Source organism: Balaenoptera ricei, chromosome 14 (assembly GCF_028023285.1).
Source record: "Balaenoptera ricei isolate mBalRic1 chromosome 14, mBalRic1.hap2, whole genome shotgun sequence".
NCBI classification, from domain to species: domain Eukaryota; kingdom Metazoa; phylum Chordata; class Mammalia; order Artiodactyla; family Balaenopteridae; genus Balaenoptera; species Balaenoptera ricei.
In genome coordinates, this window is record NC_082652.1 from 16248200 (window position 1) to 16270389 (window position 22190).

Sequence of the window (22190 nt, forward strand, 5' to 3'; positions counted from 1 at the left end):
AAGCTGCCTCCCAGGGAGCAGGTAAGGACAGGCCCAGAGCCAAGTGACTGCTTTAGCCTTAGTTTCTGAGGACAAGGGGTAAGAATAAGAAAAGAGAAAGGCCCATTCATTTTGCTTGAATGCCAAACAGGCTTTCACGGTGGAGGGAAACATATTCCACCCGTGACGCAAGGATCTAGAGGTCCCTGTTAGGTAGGTCCATAAGGCTCTGGCCCTGCCAAGTTCAGGGAACAGGGTGACAAGTGTCAGCATTCCTCGGGGTCAGGCCAACAAAGGTAACCTAAGAACATAGCTGAGTAACCACAGTCCTGGCCAGGAGCCTCGTATGTGCCCCCTTTAAGGTGCTGTATTTTTCCATTCTGGGAAATTCTTGAAACTCAGGTAACTCACTGGCTCTTTCACTTGTGCCATAGATGAACCCCATGTCTCCTCCCACCTCTCCCCTTTCCAAGCCCAACCTCAGCCTGGTCCTACCTGGCGACATCACCTCAGAGCAAGCCTGGGGTCAGCTTACTGGAGGCTCCTGACCCTCATTCTTTTTTTTTTTTTTTTTTTTTTTTAAGATATGTAAGATACATTTATATAATAAGTGTAATGAAGAACATACTACAGGATAATGGGATACAGTGACGGGGTGGGGAGGTGGGGTGGACTGGGGGTGGCACTTGAGATTTGAGTCAGTATACACAGCCTTGGGAGGAGGTTGACTTTTTTTTTTTAATTTATTTTTGGCTACGGTGCTGAACTTCATTGTTTTTGGTTAGCATGATTTTGGGAGCATGGAGTTCTCCCTGGGATAGGGTTGCCAGATTTAGCAAATAAATATACAGAACACCTGTGCACCTGAATCTAGTATAATATTGTAAATCAACCATGTCTCAATTAAAAAAATATAGGACACCTGGTTAAATGTGACTTTCAGCTAAACAGTGAATATCATTTTAGTGTAAGTATGCCCCAAATATTGCATCATATTTTATCTGACGACTCTACCCTGGGGGTATTTATTTATTTATCACCCTGGGAGTATTTATTTATTTATTTAATTTTTATTGGAGTATTGTTGCTTTACAATGTTGTGTTAGTTTCTACTATACAGAAAAGTGAATCAGCTGTACGTATACATATATCCCGTCTTTTTTGGATTTACGTCCCATTTAGGTCACCACAGAGCATTGAATAGAGTTTCCTGTGCTATACAGTAGGTTCTCATTAGTTATCTATTTTATACGTAGTATCAATAGTGTATATGTGTCAATCCCAATTATCCTGGAAGTATTTAGATGGCTTCCATTATTCTAGAGCAGGGGTTGGCAAATTTTTTCTGTAAAGGGTCAAGTAGTAAATATTTTAACCTTCTGGGCAATATGGTCTCTGTTGAAACTACTCAGTTCTGCTGTTGCAGCACCAAAGCAAACACACACAATGCATAAATGAATGGGCATAGTTGTGTTCTATAAAATTTTACTTATGGACACTGACCTCTGAACTTTATGTAACTTTCACATGCTGTGAAATATTATTCTTCTTTTGATTATTTTTCCCCAACCGTTTAATAATGTAAAAATCATTCTTGGCTTATGGGCTGTACAAAAACAGTAGTAAGCTAGATTTGGCCTGTGGGTCATAATTTGCCCACTTCTGACCTAAAGCAGAAGAATGAAACTTTTGTCTGAATTCAGATCACAAGAGGATTTGTAAAGACACAGCTTGCTGGGCCCCACTCCCAGAGTGTTTGATTCAATAGGTCTGGGGTAGTGCCTAATAGTCTGTGATTCTAACAAGTTCCCAGGTGATGTTGATGTTGCTGATCAGGGACCATGCTTTGAGAACCACTGATCTGGGAAGGAACTTCCCCCAATGCCAAGCTCTCTATCTGGGGTATTTTAAAACCTCCTCAGCCTTAGGAAGGATTTTCCATGATGATCACAGATTATATCTTCATTGGAGGGACCGCTGCCCATCCCCCAACCATCACCATTCTCAATGAGAATTTCTCTGTGCACTTTGCTTCCAGGATTTTCTCTTTCAGCTAGCCTCAGGACAGAATTGGGATGAGAATTTCCAGTGCATTTGGTTTAAAAAATCCCCCCCCCCACCGGTTATTAAAAAATGCATTTAAAAATCTTTTATTTTGGAATAATTTTAGGCTTATAGAAAACTTGAAAAGAAGGTAGAGAAAGTTTTCATATACTCCTCAACCAGTTTCTCTTAATGTTAACCTCTTATATTACCATGGTACAGTCATCAAAGTAAGAAACCAACATTAGCACAATATTATTAACTAAACTCTAGACTTTATTTGAATTTCAACTGTTTTTCCACTGATGCCCTTTTTTCTGTCCCAGGATCCCAACCAGGATATCACATTACATTTAGTTGTCATGTCTCCTTAGACATCCCTGGTCTGTAACAGTTTCACATTGTTTATTTTTCATGACCTTGACAGTCTTGAAGGGTACTGGTCAGAATGTCACTCAATTTGATTTTTTTGATGTTTTCCTTATGACTAGTCTGGGTTTATGGGTTTCCCAGAAAAAATACTACAAAAGTGAAGTTCCCTTCTCATCACCTCAAATTGGGGTACATGATATCAACATGAATTTTCACTGGTAATGTTAACTTTGATCCCTTAGTTACGGTAGCACTTATCAGGTTTCTTAGCTGTGAAGTTATTATTTTTCCTTTTCTATACTCAACTCTTTGGAAACTGGTCAATAATTAGAGCCCACACTCAGGAGGGAAGGGAAAAGTTAAGCTTCACTTTCTGGAGCAGGGAGTATCTACACACATTGCGTGGAATTCTATAAGGACAATGAATCTCTTCTCCTCCATTTATTTATTTGATAACATTTATATCAGCATGGGCTTAGTATGTTTACATATTTTATACTTTAGGTTATAATCCAATACTGTGTTATTTATTTTCTTGTTCAAATAGTTCTAGTTTTGGCCCTTGGGAGTACTTTCAGGTTGGCTCCTGTATCCCTTTGACATGTCCCCCCTCCATCCTTTAATATTTTGAGCACTTCCCTTCTTTCTGTCAATACAAGATGCTTCAAGCTTATCTGGTATATTCCTGCCCTGGCCCTTGAATCAGTCATTTCCCCAAGGAGCCCTGTTTTCTTTCATTGGAGAGTGGTATTAGAAACCAAAATCTTGGTGTTAGGTGTGCTCATTGCTACTAAAATTAAAAAAAAAAAAATTATAAACAATTCAAACAGTAAGGAAAAGTTTTTAAAAATTAAGTTAATAGGCCCCTAAATTCCATCATTAAGAGAGGAGGAAGCTTGACATTTGTAAATGTCCTTTTAGATCTCTCTCTAGATATATATGACATCTGTCTTTTTTAAATAAATATTTTATTTTTAAAAAATTTTATTTATTTATTTATTTTTGGCTGTGCTGGGTTTTCATCACTGCGTGCGGACTTTCTCTAGTTGTGGCGAGCGGGGTCTACTCTTCGTTGAGATGTGCAGGCTTCTCCTTGCAGTGGCTTCTTTTGCTGCAGAGCATGGGCTCTAGGCATGCGAGCTTCAGTAGTTGCAGCACGCGGGCTCAGTAGTTGTGGCTTGTGGGCTCTAGAGCGCAGACTCAGTAGTTGTGGCACACGGGCTTAGTTGCTCCGTGGCACGCGGGATCTTCCTGGACCAGGGCTCGAACCCGTGTCCCCTGTATTGGCAAGCAGATTCTTTTTTTTTTTTTTTTTTTATAAATTTATTTATTTATTTATCTATTTATGGCTGTGTTGGGTCTTCGTTTCTGTGCAAGGGCTTTCTCTAGTCGTGGCAAGCGGGGGCCACTCTTCATTGCGGTGCGCGGGCCTCTCATTATCGCGGCCTCTCTTGTTGTGGAGCACGGGCTCCAGACGCGCAGGCTCAGTAGTTGTGGCTCACGGGCCTAGCCGCTCCGCGGTATGTGGGATCCTCCCGGACCGGGGCACGAACCCGTGTCCCCCGCATTGGCAGGCGGATTCCCAACCGCTGCGCCACCAGGGAAGCCCACGGCAGGCAGATTCTTAACCACTGGACCACCATGGAAGTCTAGTCTGTGTTAGCTAGATAGCTATCTGTCCACATAATTTTTTTTCATGCCATCCATACTCTTCTACAACCTGCTTTATAAACTCAACATGTCATGGGCATCTTTCCATATCTATAAATGAAGCCCTACTTCATTCATTTTAATGGTTGCCTTTTTCCATTTCATGGTGTATCATAATTTATTTCATCAGTCCCTCTTGATGGATAGTTAGGACCTTAGGATTGTTAGGAAACAATCTCTATTTTATATTTTTCTGTGGTCTGCTGATTATCTCCTTGGAATAAAAGGATTTTATTTTGGCTCAAAAGGCTTGACATTGTTTACCTTTTTTTGTGTGTGTGATTTTTGTAAACAGAAATTTAAAGACCTTTTAGAAATTAAAAATGTAATAATGCTCATTATAAACAAATCAAACAGTGCAGCTATGTATGAAGTAAGAGGAGAAAACATCTGCTCTCCTAAGAGGTAACCACTGTAATACTCTTGGTGTTAACTGCTAAGAGTGTGGATTTTGGAGTGAGACCACCACAAATTTCACCCCAGACTACTGTGTGATCTTGGGCAAATGACCTAATATGTCTATGCTTCAAAATTCTCATTTTAAAATGAGGATCACAATAGTACCTATTTCACCACTTTGTGAGAATGAAATAAGATGATGTATGTAAAAGAGCTTAGTACAGTTTCTGGCACATAATAAGAGCTCAATAAACACACACTATCATTATTGCTACTATTATCATTACAGTTTTTTTTTTTCCTGGGGATGTATATTTAAAATTTGAATAGCAATTTCTAACTTGCTCTTCTGGTGGATTCTAAAATAATTTCATTCATATCCCTTAATTAGTTACTTTTCAAAGAGGGGTCCTTGGATCGAATTAGAACCTCTGGGGGTAGAACCCAGGAAACTCATGTTTATCAACTTTCCCAAGGGACTCTAATGTCCACTAATGTTGGAGAATCATTTTCTTACACCCTAAAAGACCCAGAAAGGGAGAGGGATGGAACACCAATAAAAGGGGTCAACCCCAGCTGGTCAAGGCTGACACTGGGGACATTTACTGGGTTTGAGACAGCATAGTGGAGGGGTTAACTCTGGTTCTGTACTAGAAGGACCTAGGTTTGTTTATTTATTTATCTATGGTTGTGTTGGGTCTTCGCTGCTGCGCGTGGGCTTTCTGTAGTTTCGGCGAGCGGGGGCTACGCTTCGTTGCGGTGCGCAGGCTTTTCATTGCAGTGGCTTCTCTTGCTGCGGAGCACGGGCTCTAGGCGCGTGGGCTTCAGTAGTTGTGGCACACGGGCTCAGTAGTTGTGGCTCGCAAGCTCTAGAGTGCAAGCTCAGTAGTCGTGGCGCACGGGCTTAGTTGCTCCGCGGCATGTGGGATCTTACCGGACCAGGGCTCGAACCCGTGTCTCCTGCATTGGCAGGCGGATTCTTAACCACTGCGCCACCAGGGAAGCCCGGGAAGCCCCTAGAAGGACCTATGTTTGAATCACAGTTACTAGTGTGGCCTTAGGTCATGACCCCACCGAGCCTGGCACACCTGCCTGGCTCCCTCCCTCTCCCACTTTCTTTAAGTCTGACAATTGTCACTTTTTCAGCTAGGCTATCCTTGACCACACTATCTATATAAAATTGCCTCCCGGGACTTCCCTGGTGGTCTAGCGGTTAAGACTCCGAGCTCCTAATGCAGGGGGCCCGGGTTCCATCCCTGGTCAAGGAACTAGATCCCGCATGCTGCAACTAAAGACCCCGTGTGCCGCAACTAAGACCCTGTGCAGCCAAATAAATTAAATATTAAAAAAAGAAAATTGGGGCTTCCCTGGTGGCGCGGTGGTTAAGAATCCGCCTGCCAATGCAGGAGACACGGGTTCGAGCCCTGGTCTGGGAAGATCCCACATGCCTCGGAGCAGCTAAGCCCGTGTGCCACAACTACTGAGCCTGAGTGCCACAACTGCTGAAGCCCGTGCGCCTAGAGCCTGTGCTCCACAAGAGAAGCCACCGCAACGAGAAGCCCGCGCACCGCAAGGAAGAGCAGCCCCCACTCGCCGCAACTAGAGAAAGGCCGTGCACAGCAACGAAGACCCAACTCAGCCAAAAATAAATACATAAAATAAAATTTTAAAAAAATCTACCTCCTAGGGAGATACTAGGGCTGTTACGAGTATTAATGAGATAATACATTTGGAGCTTGCAGCACAGTGTTTAGGCATATACTGACTGAATTACTTTTCCCCTCCACTTTTATTGAGATATAATTGATAAATAAATTGACTGGATTACTATAGATCTAAGGTGCTTCTTAGTTGGCTCAGCACCGGGATAGGGGTGAAGGGATCTTGAACTTTTCTGGCAGATTTCTACTGTTGGTCAGCACCTCTTTCCCCTGCTGTCCCCTGGGTCACCTTCCCAGAGGAGTTCCCGGGTCCTCAACAATTAATCAAAGACAAGTCTAACTGGTCCTTCAGCACAGAGAAGAAACAGGATAAGCAGTAGCAGCAGATCCCTAACTTTGACCGAGACTTTCTCCCCTCCTTTCCTCACTCTCCAGCATGTGACTCGGAAGGGATTTTAATAGCAACGGCCGCTTCTACCAGCTAGGTTGATTCCACCAGCAAAGGGGAGGAAAAGGATCCATTGAAGTGACAACTGGGGGTCGGGGGGGGGGGCGGTGCGGTGTGGGTGTCGTCCCTTTCCGCGCCGGCGCGTTCTGTCACAACCCCGCGACCATTGCGACAGGAGCGAGAGATCGGCGCTGGCCCTTTAACAGCCCCTTCTCGGGGGCCTGCCCCGCGCGTGCGCACTGCGGTTCTGCGCTTGTCATCATGGCGACGCGGGGCCATGTGCAGGACCCTAACGACAGGCGCCTCCGGCCCATTTACGGTGAGTACTTGGGGCCAGTCTGGTTGCCAGCCAGAGGCGCCGAGGGCTGCGGAGCCCGGGGCAAAGGCCCGGGAGGGGCGCTGAGGGGCCGGGAGCAGGGCTGGCGGGCACAGGGGGCGGGCCGCGCGGGCCTCTAGGCCGCAGCCACGGGCCTCGCGTAAGCGCCGGCCTAGCCTTCCTGAGCCCTGAGGTGGCAGCGGCGTGGTCAGGGCAGCGGCATGTCGGCAGAGCTGGCCTGACAGACGAACCCTGTGAGACACTTCCTCTCGCAGAGACCTGCGCTACCCGCAGCCTACGTTGTCGGGGCCACGCCAAGGGAGACCCGAGGTCTGCCCGCAGGTGGAAGCTGGCTCCGGCGTGAGGGTGGGACACCCCACTTGAGGGAAAATTCCCCGCTCAAGACTTTTTACCTATGGGAACGGGGCCTAAAGTGTTGTCCGACTAACTGTACTCGGTGCACATGGAGAAACAGAGGTCCCGGGAGGGGAAGGGGCTGACGCAAGGTCACCCAGATCGAGTCGGGAGCAGGCCTGGATTTGAGGCTCCCAATCCAGAGCTCTTTGGCGGAGGAACAGCTGCTCTGGGCACACGTGGGAGGCGGGGGCGGGGTGGGGCGAGGCGGGTGGGGGGTGGGGGTGGCTTGGGCCCAAAATAGCGGTGAAGCGACTGTAATAGCTCGTGTCGAGGGGCATGCAGGGCTTTTCCTTTTTGCAGCTTCTCTGGTTTTTCTCTGCAGCTTGCCTTCCGCATGCTAAGTGGATCCTCCTCCATAACGTTGACCTCAACCCTCGGGCTTTAAGACCTTGATGGCATTCTGCTATCCCGGTTGTGAAAAATCACATATTTGAGTCAGGGAGAAACACCTTTTCAATAACCGAGTTGTTCTATAATTGGATAGTGGTCCCTTTTGTATTTCCTTTCCTCTTAGATGGTTGTGTGGTCTTGGTCTAGCTCAGTTCATGGTGAGGAAGGCGTCAAGTTCAGTGGTTTTTGCAGAATTAGACCTCTTGTTTGTAGTGTAGATGTTACTAAATGGAGGCTTCTTCGCATAGCTGAGATCATTTAACTTTTTTGGAAGGGGGTAACTATGATTCTGGTACAATTGGTAGTGCTTTTTGTAATTTGTATGATGCTTTGCTCTTGCATCTCATTTCAACAACAACCTTGTGAGGTGGGAAATAATAATAACAGCTAACGTGTATAGGCTGCTAATTATGTCAGTCACTGTCCTTGGTCTTAATTATTTAATCTTCACACATCCTTCGGAGGTGGCTACTTTTCCCCAGTCCCACTTCCCTCTCTCTCCCCCTTTTCTTTCCACAGATGAGAAAACTGGGGCTTTACTGATGTGTAATTTGTCTAAGGTCACTCAGCTAACATGAAGTTAGGATCTTAACCCCTGTGGAATGTCCCAGGCTTACTCTTTTAACCACTGTGCTAGAAATCACCTCACTTTGAGCTGGAGACACTGACTTGCCAAAGGTCACATAGGTGGAGAGTGGTGGATTTCCATTTTCCCAGGGCTAAATGTTCTCATGCCCTCCAGTGTACATTTTAAAGGGCAGAGATGAAATATGTAAGGGTGCTTGAGGGTAAGAAATTAATCCAGGGTTCACAATTGGTGGCTGGTTACAGCTCTCTGCAGCAGCTGCCTGCAGATTTTTTCTTTTTTAACTAAAAAGATTGAATACTTTTAGGAATAATTGGATTTCTAAAATTGTTCTTGAGGACCAAAGAAAATGCCTTTGGTGTCCCATAAGTCACTTAGAAATAATAATGTTTTGAAACTATCCAATAAGAAAACCTCTAGTCTGTTTCACACTGGTAGACATCAGGATATGTTAACCAGATGTGATAGGTCATATTCTCAAAACTGAAGCCAGAATTATGTAGCTTTTGTTATAGTTACATGGGAAGAAGATTAGAAAATACTTACTTTAGGAATTCCAAGGCAATTAATATAAACTGACAGAAATAGGAAAAGAAAGACTGTCCTTGACTTCAGCACTTTTGACTTTTGACCTCTAGACTTTGGGACAGCCTCTGCTTTTGTGTTTAAATATATTAGTATCCCTAAACCACTATCGTTCTTTAATTTAGACCTTCATTAGCTGACAGATGAACATGCTTATGCATGGTGGTGCTTGCCCACCAGCCAAAAGTTCAACAACACTGAGCCTTGACTGAGTGCTTATTTGTGTGCTAACTGTCCTATTAGGTAGATAAGATTATTGTGAGCATAGTAGTAAACTGAAGGCCAGAGATTAACTTGCTCAGAATTGCAGCTAGTAAATTGTAGAGCTGGGATTTGAACACAGGCATTCTCACTGGAGAGCTCAGCCTTTCACTGAGTTCAGATCCCGCAGCATCACGATCTTTATGCAGCATTATTTATATTGCCAAGGTTTAGGATTTTACAGCTGTTAGAAACTTTGCCTATGACCTCAGCTCTTGCTGATACTCTTGAAGATAGAAGTGGACAGGGTCATTAATTGTGAAATTATGGTGGGTTGAAATTCTATTTTTGGTGTCTAGGTATGGAATAGCTAGTTGATTAGTTGAACATCTTCAGAGTGCTTCTCTTTACTCATAAATTGGTAAGTTTGGGTATTGCATTTTTGGTTTTTGAAAACCACCTTGACCTTCCAGAACACCTACTTTATTATTCTTTCTCCTTTTGCTAAAATTATTCTCTTGTGCTATGTGGTTCTGAACAGATGTTGTATCCTCATGTGACTTGGTGAGCCCTAGTGCTTTCTTCTACCATTATTGTTTTAAAATGTTTTTAGTGGTTAGGGGATGGGTAGAGTTGGAAGATGATCAGGTATGGCACTTAATAAATTTTATAGAGGACTTCCCTGGTAGCGCAGTGGTTAAGAATCCGCCTGCCAATGCAGGGGACACGGGTTCAATCCCTGGTTTGGGAAGATCCCACATGCTGCAGAGCAGCTAAGCCCGTGCGCCACAACTACTGAGCCTGAGCTCTAGAGCCCGCGAGCCACAACTACTGAACCTGCGCTCTAGAGCCTGTGAGCCACAACTACTGAAGCCCGCGCACCTAGAGCCCGTGCTCCGCAACAAGAGAAGCCACCGCAATGAGAAGCCCGCGCACCGCAACGAAGAGTAGCCCCCACTTGCCGCAACTAGAGAAAGCCCGTGCACAGCCCCAACACAGCCATAAATAAATAAATAGATAGATAGATAGATAAATAAATAAGAATTTCTGTATAAAAGTAGTATAAAAAATTCATTTATTAAAAATTTTTTTATAGGATGCAGGAATCGCAAAATAAAAATAGAGGTTTCAAAGTTCCATAGTCTTTAGAATACACGCACACACATTTACTTTTATGGCACAGGATCCTTTGTTCTAATCTGTGTTACTTGCAGTCTTTTTTTTTTTTAATACTTATTTTTTAAATTTTATTGGAGTATCGTTGATTTACAACATTGTGTTAGTTTCAGGTGTACAACAAAGAGATTCAGTTATACATATACATATATTCATTCTTTTTTAGATTCTTTTTTCATATAAATTATCACAGAATATTGAGTAGAGTTCGCTGTGCTATACAGTAGGTCCTTGATGGTTCCTGACTTACAGTCTTGCTCTAGCCTGAATCAGGTGTAACATATTTCCCAGCTGTGTTTCCTGAATGATAGTCACTTCTTTGGTGCGTTAGGACATTTCCCTTCCCATGCGTGGCCAAACTCCAGGTAATTATTCTGTTATAGTTCGTTATTAAAACTTCCCAGGTCTTCGGTCGGATGTTGTATGTATTCTGAGCCTTCTGTTGGGCCGTGTTAGCTCAGCGAGTCTCATCCTTTGCCCGGGCGGGGCAGGGCGTCTTGGTGAGTGAAGATTATCTTGCCTTTCTGTAGAAAAGTCACTTGGCACAACCTGTTTTCTCCTGTTCTGAAATTATGACCGTTTTCCTGTTCTGAAATTATGGCCATTTAAAAAGCTCTTACACTTTTGGGCTTCCCTGGTGGCGCAGTGGTTGAGAATCTGCCTGCCAATGCAGGGGACACGGGTTCGAGCCCTGGTCTGGGAAGATCCCACATGCCGCGGAGCGGCTGGGCCCGTGGGCCACAACTACTGAGCCTGAGCGTCTGGAGCCTCTGCTCCGCAACGAGAGAGGCCGCGGTAGTGAGAGGCCCGCGCACCGCGATGAAGAGTGGCTCCCACTCGCCGCAACTGGAGAAAGCCCTCACACAGAAACGAAGACCCAACACAGCCAAAAATAAACATAATAAATAAATAATAAATAAAAATTAAAAAAAATAAAAATAAAAAGCTCTTACACTTTTAAATTCTAAAAACATTTTAAACTTAAAAAGACAGATGTTAATGCACAGAACATTCCTGGAAGAATACAGAGTAGAGGGTAGTGGGAGCATAGGGCAAGATTAAGAGACTAATAATTCTTTTCATGTTATACCTGTATGAACTATTGGATTTTTTTTTTTTTTTACTATGACATGTATTATTTTTATTATTTAAGACATTAATTTTTTTAAAGATCAGATACTATATGGTTTCATTCAGATAATGTTCTTTTTTATATAAATTTATTTATTATTTTTAAAAATTATTTATCTATTTATTTTTGGCCGCGTTGGGTCTTCATTGCTGCGCGCGGGCTTTTCTCTAGCTGCGCTGAGCTGGGGGCTACTCTTCGTTGCGGTGCACGGGCTTCTCATTGCCTTTCTGGCACCCAAGTCCAGCTCTTACTAAAAAATTGCTCAGATGTAAACCGAGTGTTTGAAACATTTTCCTGAGGGCAGATATTCTTGTCCAGGTTCTTTCCCCCTAATAAACAGTGATGACTGGCGCACAGCCTTCTCAGCAGGGCAGATGGCCAGGGAACACATTTGGTTTGGGATGATTTACCAAGACCAAATGCAGCAGGCCTAGCCTGGTGGTGTTGAGGCAGTCAGTGCTGGAACTACCCCAGTGCACGCCTGATGGTGGGTGTAAATCAGGTTTTAAAGATGCATACTTCCTTTTCATTCTTTTGTTCATGCTCTTGCTTCTGTCAGAGCATCTGATTAATAGTTTAATTAAAAATACTGCACTTAGTATCTTCTTGAGAATTAGGAGAAACCAGTTGGCCATTTGGGGTATGTTTTCTGTGTGTTCACTGAAGTGATTGGATTGTGGCAAGGTAGTAAAGAAAAGAAAAATAAATTTCAAATTTGTTCTGTGTCTCCTTAGGCTCAATGAGCTATCTGTACTTATATAGTCTCTTGCTCTAAGAGTTCTGTCTAGAGAAATTGAGGCAATGAAGGGTACAGACCTTCAGAGCCAGACTGAGCTGGGTTTCACTCTCTGCTATGATTTTGTCAATTAACCTACCTCCCTGAGCCTCTTCTGTAATATGGAGATGCTAACGGTACCTTGCTGGGTTTTGAGTAGACACCCAATAAATTTGTGTTCCCTCTGTCTTCACCCTTAAATGTCTGGGATTTTTTTCTTAATTAATTAATTAATTTATTTATTTTTGGCTGTGTTGGGTCTTCGTTGCTGCACGCCGGCTTCCTCTAGTTGTGGCAAGTGGGGGCTACTTTTTGTTGCTGTGCAAGGGCTTCTTATTGCGGTGGCTTCTCTTGTTGTGGAGCACGGGCTCTAGGCATGCGGGCTTCAGTAGTTGCAGCACTCGGGCTCAGGAGTTGTGGCTCGCGGACTTAGTTGCTCCGCAGCACGTGGGATCTTCCCGGACCAGGGATTGAACCCATGTCCCCTGAATTGGCAGGCGGATTCTTGACCACTGCGCCACCAGGGGAGTCCCCTAAGAAATTAACTGAAAAGACTTTAAAAAATCTAACTTAATAGCAGGAAGCCATCACTAATAATTGGTTCTTTGAACATCCTGTTGTGGTCACTTTGTATGGATATATCTCTCACTCCCCTGATAGACTACTCAATTTCTAGAAGATTTTTTTCCTATACAGTTTGTTCATTTATGTATTCCTTTCTTCATTCAGCTTATTTATTGAGAGCCTAATATGTGCTAGGCACAATGTAGATTCAGGGAATGAGAGAGTACCAGACAGCACAGACATGATTTCTGCTTTCAGGGAGCTTGTAGTCTCAAGAGGTTTTTTAAACAATAGTATACATAATCATTACATTTGTGTTAAGGACTTTGAAGGAAAAGTACCGGTTACCATGAGAGCACACACTATGACATCTCGACTGTTGGGAACATTTCAAGAAAAGGTTCTCTGTGGAAGTGACATTTTACTTTGGAAAAGAAAAAAGAGCAAAGGTTAGTCAGGTGATCAGATGGAAAGGAGTGATGGACAGAGTGTGTAAGAAAGATGGACAGAGAGAGTATGTACTTGATGACCTAAGAAAAGACTTGTGTGGTTGGAATGTAGAGAAGGGTGAGATGAGGCTACAGAGGTAGAGGGACTCAGCTTTGTAAGCCATTTTAAGGATTTTGAAGTTTGTTTTAGAGACAGTGGGAGGGATTACCTGGCTGTCCAGCGGTTAGGACTCTCGATTCCATTGCAGGGGGCATGGATTCAGTCCGTGGTCGGGGAACTAAGATCCCACATGCTGCGTGGCCAAAAATAAATAAATAAATTTTTAAAATTAAAAATAAAATAAAATAGAAATAATATGTATCATTACCATCAGTGGAATACCTGTCACTTGCCCTGAGAAAACAAAACCATAAAATTAAGTACACACAGTGAAAACAAAACAATGTTATTAAGGTCTTAACTAGTTTCTGATAGTTGTGAAACTCTAAATCTGAGACCTGTTCCTTCTCCATTAAAAAAAAAAAAAAAAAGGCATTAGCAAGTGTTAAGGAAATGACAGGCTGATACCAACCTGAGACTATCTCCTTAATATAAAGGAAATATTACAAAAGGTCAGTTTTCTCACTATCCATGTTACCTAGTGCTGCCTGCAAGGACCACTTAAAAACATTTTAGTTGGAGTGATAACCATGCTTTGAAAAACACTGCTTTAAACTGATACAACATCATCTTATTATTTCCTATGCCTGATTTGTGGACGGCTGACTTGGCTTACTCCTCATATTAAGGGAACAATACCAGTCCTCATGGTCAAGCCACAGCTACCCTTGAGTAAGTTTTAAAAAGGCTAAAAAAACAGACTTAGGGTATCATTTTTATTGGTCTGTTTTCTCCAAGGGCTACATAATTTATTTTATTTATTTTTAAAATAAATTTATTTATTCATTTATTTAATTTTTGGCTGCATTGGGTCTTTGCTGCTGCACTCGGGTTTTCTCCAGTTGCTGAGAGTGGGGGCTACTCTTTGTTGTGGTGCGTGGGCTTCTCATTACGGTGGCTTCTCTTGTTGCGGAGCACGGGCTCTAGGCGCGCGGGCTTCAAAAGTTGTGGCTCCTGGGCTCTAGAGCGCAGGCTCAGTAGTTGTGGCGCACGGGCTTAGTTGTTCCACGGCATGTGGGATCTTCCTGGACGGGGCTCGAACCCGTGTCCCCTGCATTGGCAGGCAGATTCTTAACCACTGCGCAACCAGGGAAGCCCGGGCTACATAATTTATATTACAAAGTCAGCAATGTAAAATAGAAATAAACTTTTCCCAAAAGACTCAGCAACCAATTAATCAGCAATCACCTAGGTGTCCAGGAAGGGGGACCTTGACGTCCAGGAAGGGGGACCTTGACAGCAGTCTAAATGTGGTGGGGTGTCTTAGTTAAAATTAAAACTCTTCTGGGTGCAAGGAACAGAAACCCTTTGACACAAGCTCAAGTAGAGGGAGGTTGTTTATAAACCCTTGTGGGAGCTTAGGGCAGAAATGCAGTGTTCTAGAGCCTGATGGAAACTGGAAAGCTGTCAGGATCTGAAGCTTCTTTCTCAGATGCTCATCTCTGCTCTTATCTGTTTGTGTCTATTCTTTTCTCTGCTAGGTTCTTCAAACTTTTTTTCTGCTTACTCCTCAGTTTACCTGGGGCCCAACATGTTGGCTTTGTGGCCGCACCAAGCTGAGAATAGAGTAGGGAGAGGTCATTAGCCTCCCCCCACAAGCTTAATCAGCACTACCCCTTCCCCAATTTTTTGATAAAGATAATTGACATTCTTTATTCTTTTATAAATGTTATATGAATGAAGAGTCAAGAGATAACTCCTTTTCTTCACTCCCCATTAACCAACGTACGTCTCCCAAGGCTCCTTCCAAATGGAGATTCTGGAGCTGCCACTGGTAATCTCAAACTGGAAATATTTATTGCCTTCCAAATGGGTTCTCCATAGCTTTCTTTTCTTTTCCTTTGTTAATATTTATTTATTTATTTGGTTGCATTGGGTCTTAGTTGTGGCAGGTGGGCTCCTTAGTTGTAGCACATGGGCTCCTTAGTTGCAGCTTGCCAGCTCCTTAGTTGCGGCACGTGGGCTCCTTAGTTGTGGCATGCGAACTCTTAGTTGCAGCATGCATGTGGCATCTAGTTCCCCAACCAGGAATCGAACCCGGGCCCCCTGCATTGGGAGCGTGGAGCCTTATCCACTGTGCCACCAGGGAAGTCTGACTCCAGATTTCAGTGTTGTAATTACAGATTACCAGGAAGAAACTTGATTTACTCAGTTTGGATCAAATGTCCACTCCATTGGGCTTCAGTTGCATGACCTAGACATGCTCGTCCAATTCTACCCCTTCAGCAGAGTCTGTGGAAACCATGCCCACGGAAGAGGGCGTGGGTGCAGTGTATTTATATATCAGAGCCTTGTCAACAACAGAGGGAAAAGTTCAATATCCTTGTAGTCCTAACCTCTGGTCTGATCCATCTATGGGCAGATCCTCAGAGCTGGGGTTTCATCAAAGATACCTGCTCTTTGAGAAGACTTCAAGATATGTTCTATGAACCTGGAGTCTTGCAAGACTGAGTCAGACGTAACTTAGAACTCACTCAGCATGAGATCAGCACCAGGTTATTAGGAAGAGAAGATATCATTTATTGAGCTGAAATGTCTCTGTCAGATATTCTGTAAGGACAAATGGTGGCCTATCGGCTGAGATGAGAATTTAAGAAAACTGGTATTAGATATTTGGGTATTCAGGCCAAGATTGTGATTTCTGTGATTCTCTAATCTCTCTACCTGAGTGTTAAGTCTTTGATCTTTTCTAGATTGTGATTCCCTCCAGAGTAAGGCTTCTTAATCTTTTTACCTAGCATTATTGGTGCTCATCAACATTAGGTGCATTGAAGAAAAACTAAAGAGATGAAACTCATGTGTTCATGTTGCTGTCTGTTAAAGGTTGTGGTAAAGTATTCATAGGAGAAAAATTGAAACTGTTAGGTAAAATGATAGTGTATTTCTGTTATTTGGCCCTGGGCCACCAGGGCCACAGATGATCTTGAGTTGTCTGTACCTCCTCTGTCCCTGTTGCTGACTTGGGACCTTGATGAGCAAAGAGGGACCAATAGTAGTAGTAGATTGTGAACTAGCCTGAGTTCAGTCATCTTTCTGTATTTCGAATCTACATCTACCACCCTATTTCCCATTTATAACACTCTCACGTTCCTTTTCTAGAAATGAATCTTTGCTTTTATTATATTTTTTTAATTAATCGACTTTATTTTTTAGAGCAGTTTTAGGTTAAGTTTACAGAAAAAGAGTGGAAAGTACAGAGTTCCTATTCACCCCCACACACCTCTCTTCTCCCCCAGTTTCCCATGTTATTAACACTTGCATTAGTGTGGTGCATTTGCTACAGTTGCTGAGCCAATACATATGTTATTGCTAACTAAAGTCCATAGTTTACTAGTTTACATTAGGGTTCATTCGTGTGTTGCACATTCTATGAATTTTGCAAAGGTATGATGACATGTATCCTTCATTACAGTATCATACAGAATAGTTTCACTGCACTGAAAAATCCCCTGTTCTCCACCTATTCATCCCTCCCCCAGCTCCTGGCAACCACTGATTGTTTACTCTGCCTATAATTTTGGTTTTTCCAGAATGTCATACACTTGGAATCATATAGTATGTAGCTTTGTCATGTTGGCTTCTTTCACTTAGCAATATGTATTTAAGAGTCCCCCATATTTTTTTTGTGGCTTGCTAGCTCATTTCTTTTCTTTCTTTTTTTTTTTTTTATAAATTTATTTATTTATTTTTGGCTGCGTTGGGCCTTTGTTGCTGTGTGCGGGCTTTCTCTAGTTGCGGTGAGCGGGGGCTACTCTTCGTTGTGGTGCGCAGGCTTCTCATTGTGGCGGCTTCTCTTGTTGCGGAGCACGGGCTCTAGGTGCGTGGGATTCAGTAGTTGTGGCACTCGGGCTCAGTAGTTGTGGCTCACGGGCTCTAGAGCACAGGCTCAGTAGTTGTGGCGCATGGGCTCATTTCTTTTTATCACTGAATAATATATCATTGTATGGATGGATATACCACAGTTTGTTTATCCATTTGCCTGTTGAAAAACATCTTTGTTCCTTCCAAGTTTTGGCAATCATGTATAAAGCTGCTATAAACATTTGCGTGCAGATTTTTGTGTGAAAGTAAGTTTTCAGCTCATTTGGGTAGATAACAAGGAGCTGGATTATATGGTTAAGAGTATGTTTAATTTTTTAAGAAACTGCCAAACAGTCTTCCAAGGTGTCTGTGCCATTTTGCATTCCCACTAGCAGTGAATGAGAGCTGCTTTTGCTCCATGTCCTCACCAGCATTTGGTCCATAGATTAATTTGAGTTGTTTATGTTTTGTCTGTCCCTATGCTGATTTGGGACCTTGATGAGCAAAGAGGGACTTGGTAGTAGTAGTAGGTTGTGGACTGGCCTGTGTTTAGTCATCTTTCTGTATATAGAATTGACAGCTACCACCGTTTCCCATCTAAAACACTTGTCATTTTCTTTCAGATCCTCTCATCTGAAAATTAATCTTTGCTTTTGTTAGACTTTTGAATAATAATTGATTGCTTTTCTTCCTTAACACAATTTTATAGCAGGTCTCCATATGCCTTGAATTTTGGAATGGATGCATAGCTTAGGGAACCTAGAAGTCAATTTTTCTTCAAAGTCAGCGCTAGTTTCTACTTCAACCAGCGTGTATGAAAGTGCTGCTTTCCCTACATCCTTGTCTACCCCTGATATTGCTGGATTTACTCCCCCACTCGCTATTCTCTTCTTATTTTTTTCTTCAACGAATTATTCTTAACTCTGTGGCATAGTAAGACTCACTGAACATTTTATTGAGGGAACATGGTCCATTTGGTAGATTTGAAGCTTGAATATAATAAAGGTTTTTTTTTTTTTTTAGATATTTTAATTTTTGTGTAACTAAACGCATTTGTTTCCCATAGGTAAAAATATTAGTGTCATCTATCATCTAAATATATTTGGTCTCGAATCTTCATTAAGGATTAGTATAACTGGATTATATTGCTTTTGGATGAGAGATGACTGTAGAAATTTAAGATTGTGTTCTGGACCATCCTAGCCACTTAGAGTTAAAATCAGCTCCATGATGTTTTTAATACCAAATTAGGGTACTTTCCGAAACAGCTGATACTAGCCTATGCATTTTTCATATTTGTTTTTGAAGGAATATAATAACTCATAATTTCTGTTTTCATAGATTACCTTGATAATGGTAATAATAAAATGGCAATTCAGCAAGCAGATAAATTGTTGAAAAAGCATAAGGATCTTCATTGTGCTAAGGTAAGTTCATTTGCCCTTGAGTTACTTATGTTTGGTGGGTTATATACTGTAATCTTTAAAGGGAAGAGGTGTTTAATCTCTTTAGTGACTATCTGTGTTTTTCAGAGTATTTTTTAGGCCATTTATTTGCCTGATCACTTAAATGAAATGCCATAAAGAGTATTTAATTAAACACTAGCTGCTTGTTTTTTTGGGCATGACTTATCTAATTTAATTATTTTATTTTCACAAAGTCCTTTTTTTTTTCCTCCCACAAAGTCCTTTTAAGCAATGTTGTGCATTCTTTTTGTTTTGTGCATTCTTAATATGACTGAAGTAGGAAATAATCTTTTTTTTTTTAAGGGAACTTTATTCTTATTTATTTATTTATTTTTGGTTGTGTTGGGTCCTCGTTGCTGCATGGGCTTTCTTTAGTTGTGGCGAGTGGGGGCCACTCTTTGTTGTGGTGCTCAAGTTTCTCATTGCGGTGGTGTCTCTTGTTGCGGAGCACGGGCTCTAGGCGCTGGCTTCAGTAGTTATGACTCGCGGGCTCTAGAGCGCAGGCTTAGTAGTTGTGGCTCATGGGCTTAGTTGTTCCGTGGCATGTGGCATACTCCTGGACCAGGGCTCAAACCTGTGTCCCCTGCATTGGCAGGCGGACTCTTAACCACTGAGCCACCAGGGAAGCCCTGGCAATAATCTTTATTTGCTGATATTTTTAGTAAAATAGTTTAGTTGATTCACAACCTAGGCATACCTTATAACTTACTTTGTGATTTCAAATTGGCTTTCTCTGGTTCATATTTCCTTTTCTGTCCTTTTAAAACTCATTTGTCTTTTCTTTCTATCAGGTTTTAAAGGCAATTGGTTTACAGAGAACTGGAAAGCAAGAGGAAGCCTTCATCTTGGCGCAGGAGGTGGCAGCCCTTGAACCCACAGACGACAACTCGCTGCAGGCACTGACTATTCTTTACCGGGAGATGCATCGACGTATGTTTCTTTCTTTTCATTGTTTTTAAAACTGTGCTTAATTTTTTGGGTATTTCTGAGTTCTCTGTTTGTCTTATTTACTTATCACTCATGATTTGATGGATGGCAACAGGTAAAAAATGCATTAACCATGGCTTGCAAAGGCTGTAGGCAGAGTGGATATTTTACATGTATTAGGATCCTTGAATTGGAATGAGGACTTGAATTTCATTTATGGCATTTTGATTTGCTAAATGAAAGAGTTGCCTTTTTTTCCACTTTTTAATATGGAAAATTTCAAACATAGAAACAGAGAATAGCATAATAAATCCCTTTGTGTCCATTTCTCACCTTCAGCAGTTATTGAGACATGGTCAATTTTATGTATACCCCTCTGCCTGCCAGATTATTTCTAAGCATATCCTAGATAGTCTGCCTAGTTTCATCTATAAACAAAGTTTTTCATTGTTGATTTCTTAAATATTTTATTATGAAATACATATCTTTAATAATACATATTATAGAAGAATATGTTTTATGTAGCAATAGAACATTTGATGTGGAATAAATGAACATTCATAAACCTACCACGCAATTTAAGAAATAGAGCATTATCAGTACAGGCATACCTTGGAGGTATCGTGGGTTTGGTTTCACATTAAAGTGAATATTGCAGTAAAGTGAGTCATATGAATTTTTTGGTTTCCCAGTTCTCTCAGCCTTCATAGAATTAAAGAGAGAGTCAGGGTCTTGCTCTGGGTCAGGCTTTGGCTTAAGGGAATATTGTGGCTAGTTTGATCTTCTATCCAGACCACTAAAACTTTCTCCGTTTCACTTTTTTATCATTTATGTGTTCACTGGAGTAGTACTTTTTTTTTTTTTTTTGGCCGTGCCTCACGGCTTGTGAGATCTAGTTCCCCGAACAGATGTTGAACCTGTGTTCCCTGCAGTGGAAGGTCGGAGTCCTAACCACTGGACCTCTAGGGAATTCCCTGGAGTAGTACTTTTAATTTCCTTCAAGAACTTTTCCTTTGAATTTACAACTTGGCTAACTGGCACAAGAGGCCTAGCTTTCAGCCTGTCTTGGCTTTCGACATGCCTTCCTCACTATGCTTAATCATTTCTAGCTTTTGATTTAAAGTGCCAGACATGTGGCACTCTTCCTTTCACTTGACGCCATTGTAGGGTTATTAATTGGCCTAATTTCAGTGTTGTGTCTCAAAAAATAGGGAAGCCTGAGGAGAGAGAGATAGATGGGAACGGCCAGATAGTGGAGCAGTCAGAACACACACATATTTGTTGATTAAGTTCAAGGTCTTATATGGTTGTGATTTGTGGTGCCCCCAAACAATTACAGTAGTAACTTCAAAGATCACTGGTCATAGATCACCATAACAAATACAATAATAATGAAAAAGTTTGAAATATTGTGAGAATTACCAAAATGTAACACAGAGACACAAAGTGAGCAAATGCTGTTGGAAAAATGGTGCCAATGACTTGCTTAGATGCAAGGCTTAGCCACAAACCTTCAATCTGTAAAACACACAATATCTGCAAAGCACAGTAAAGGGAAGTGCAATAAAATGAGGTATGTCTGTACTAAGAAGACTCCCTGTGTGTCCTTCATCAATCTCATTTCCCCTTTAATTCCTAAGAGGGATTTGCTATCCTGAATATTTTTTATTCTCTTGCTTGTCTTTAAATCTTTATCACATTTGTTTTTCTAAGTAATACATTAGTAGTTTCACTTATTTTGGACTTAATATAAATGGATTCATGCTGTACATTTTCTGTGACTTGCACTTTTCATCTAATATCCAAGTGGTTGTAGTTAATTCATGTTTACTGCCACAGATACTTCACTGGGTGACTACACTAGAATCTAGAGTAGAGGTGCTAGGTCATAGGGTATGTGTAGGTTCAGCCTAAAGATAAACATGGTGTCAACTTGTCTTCTAAATTTACCTTCCCATTAGCAGTGTATCAGAGTTCCAGAGTTCCGCATCCTTGTCATTGGTATTCTTTTTTTTTTAAATTAATGTGATATTTATTTATTTATTTGCTCTGGGTCTTAGTTGCAGCAGGCAGGCTCCATAGTTGCAGCTCGCCAGCTCCTTAGTTGCGGCACGTGGGATCCTTAGTTGTGGCATGTGAACTCTTAGTTGCAGCATGCATGTGCGATCTAGTTCCCTGACCGGGGATCAAACCCAGGTCCCCTGCATTGGGAGCTCAGAGTCTTAACAACTGCGCCACCAGGGAAGTCCCGTCATTGGTATTCTTTTTTTTTTTATGCAAACTAAGACCACTTGACTGTTACTGAAATGAATAGCCCAGTTTGCTTTTTTTTTTTTTTTTTTTTAAAGAAATTCACGTTCTTTTATCTATTTATTTATGACTGTGTTGAGTCTTCGTCTCTGTGCGAGGGCTTTCTCCAGTTGCGGCAAGTGGGGACCACTCCTCATCGCGGTGCGCAGGCCTCTCACCATCGCGGCCTCCCCTGTTGCGGAGCACAGGCTCCAGACGCGCAGGCTCAGCAATTGTGGCTCACGGGCCCAGTCGCTCCGCGGCACGCGGGATCCTCCCAGACCAGGGCCCGAACCCGTGTCCCCTGCATCGGCAGGCAGACTCCCAACCACTGCGCCACCAGG

General features: G+C 42.3%; 1 protein-coding gene across 2 annotated transcripts in view; it reads left to right on the forward strand.

Annotated features, from left to right (window-relative positions):
* Positions 1-6867: 6867 nt before the first annotated feature.
* The window catches only part of NAA25 (N-alpha-acetyltransferase 25, NatB auxiliary subunit), a 73943-nt gene continuing 58620 nt past the window's right edge, over positions 6868-22190 (forward strand). For both annotated transcript variants that reach the window (XM_059894987.1, XM_059894988.1), the window contains exons 1-3: positions 6868-6931; positions 18506-18591; positions 19422-19560. In XM_059894987.1, coding sequence (XP_059750970.1) covers positions 6874-6931; positions 18506-18591; positions 19422-19560 — 283 coding nt within the window. In that variant the 5' untranslated portion in view covers positions 6868-6873. The remainder of the gene's footprint in view (positions 6932-18505; positions 18592-19421; positions 19561-22190) is intronic.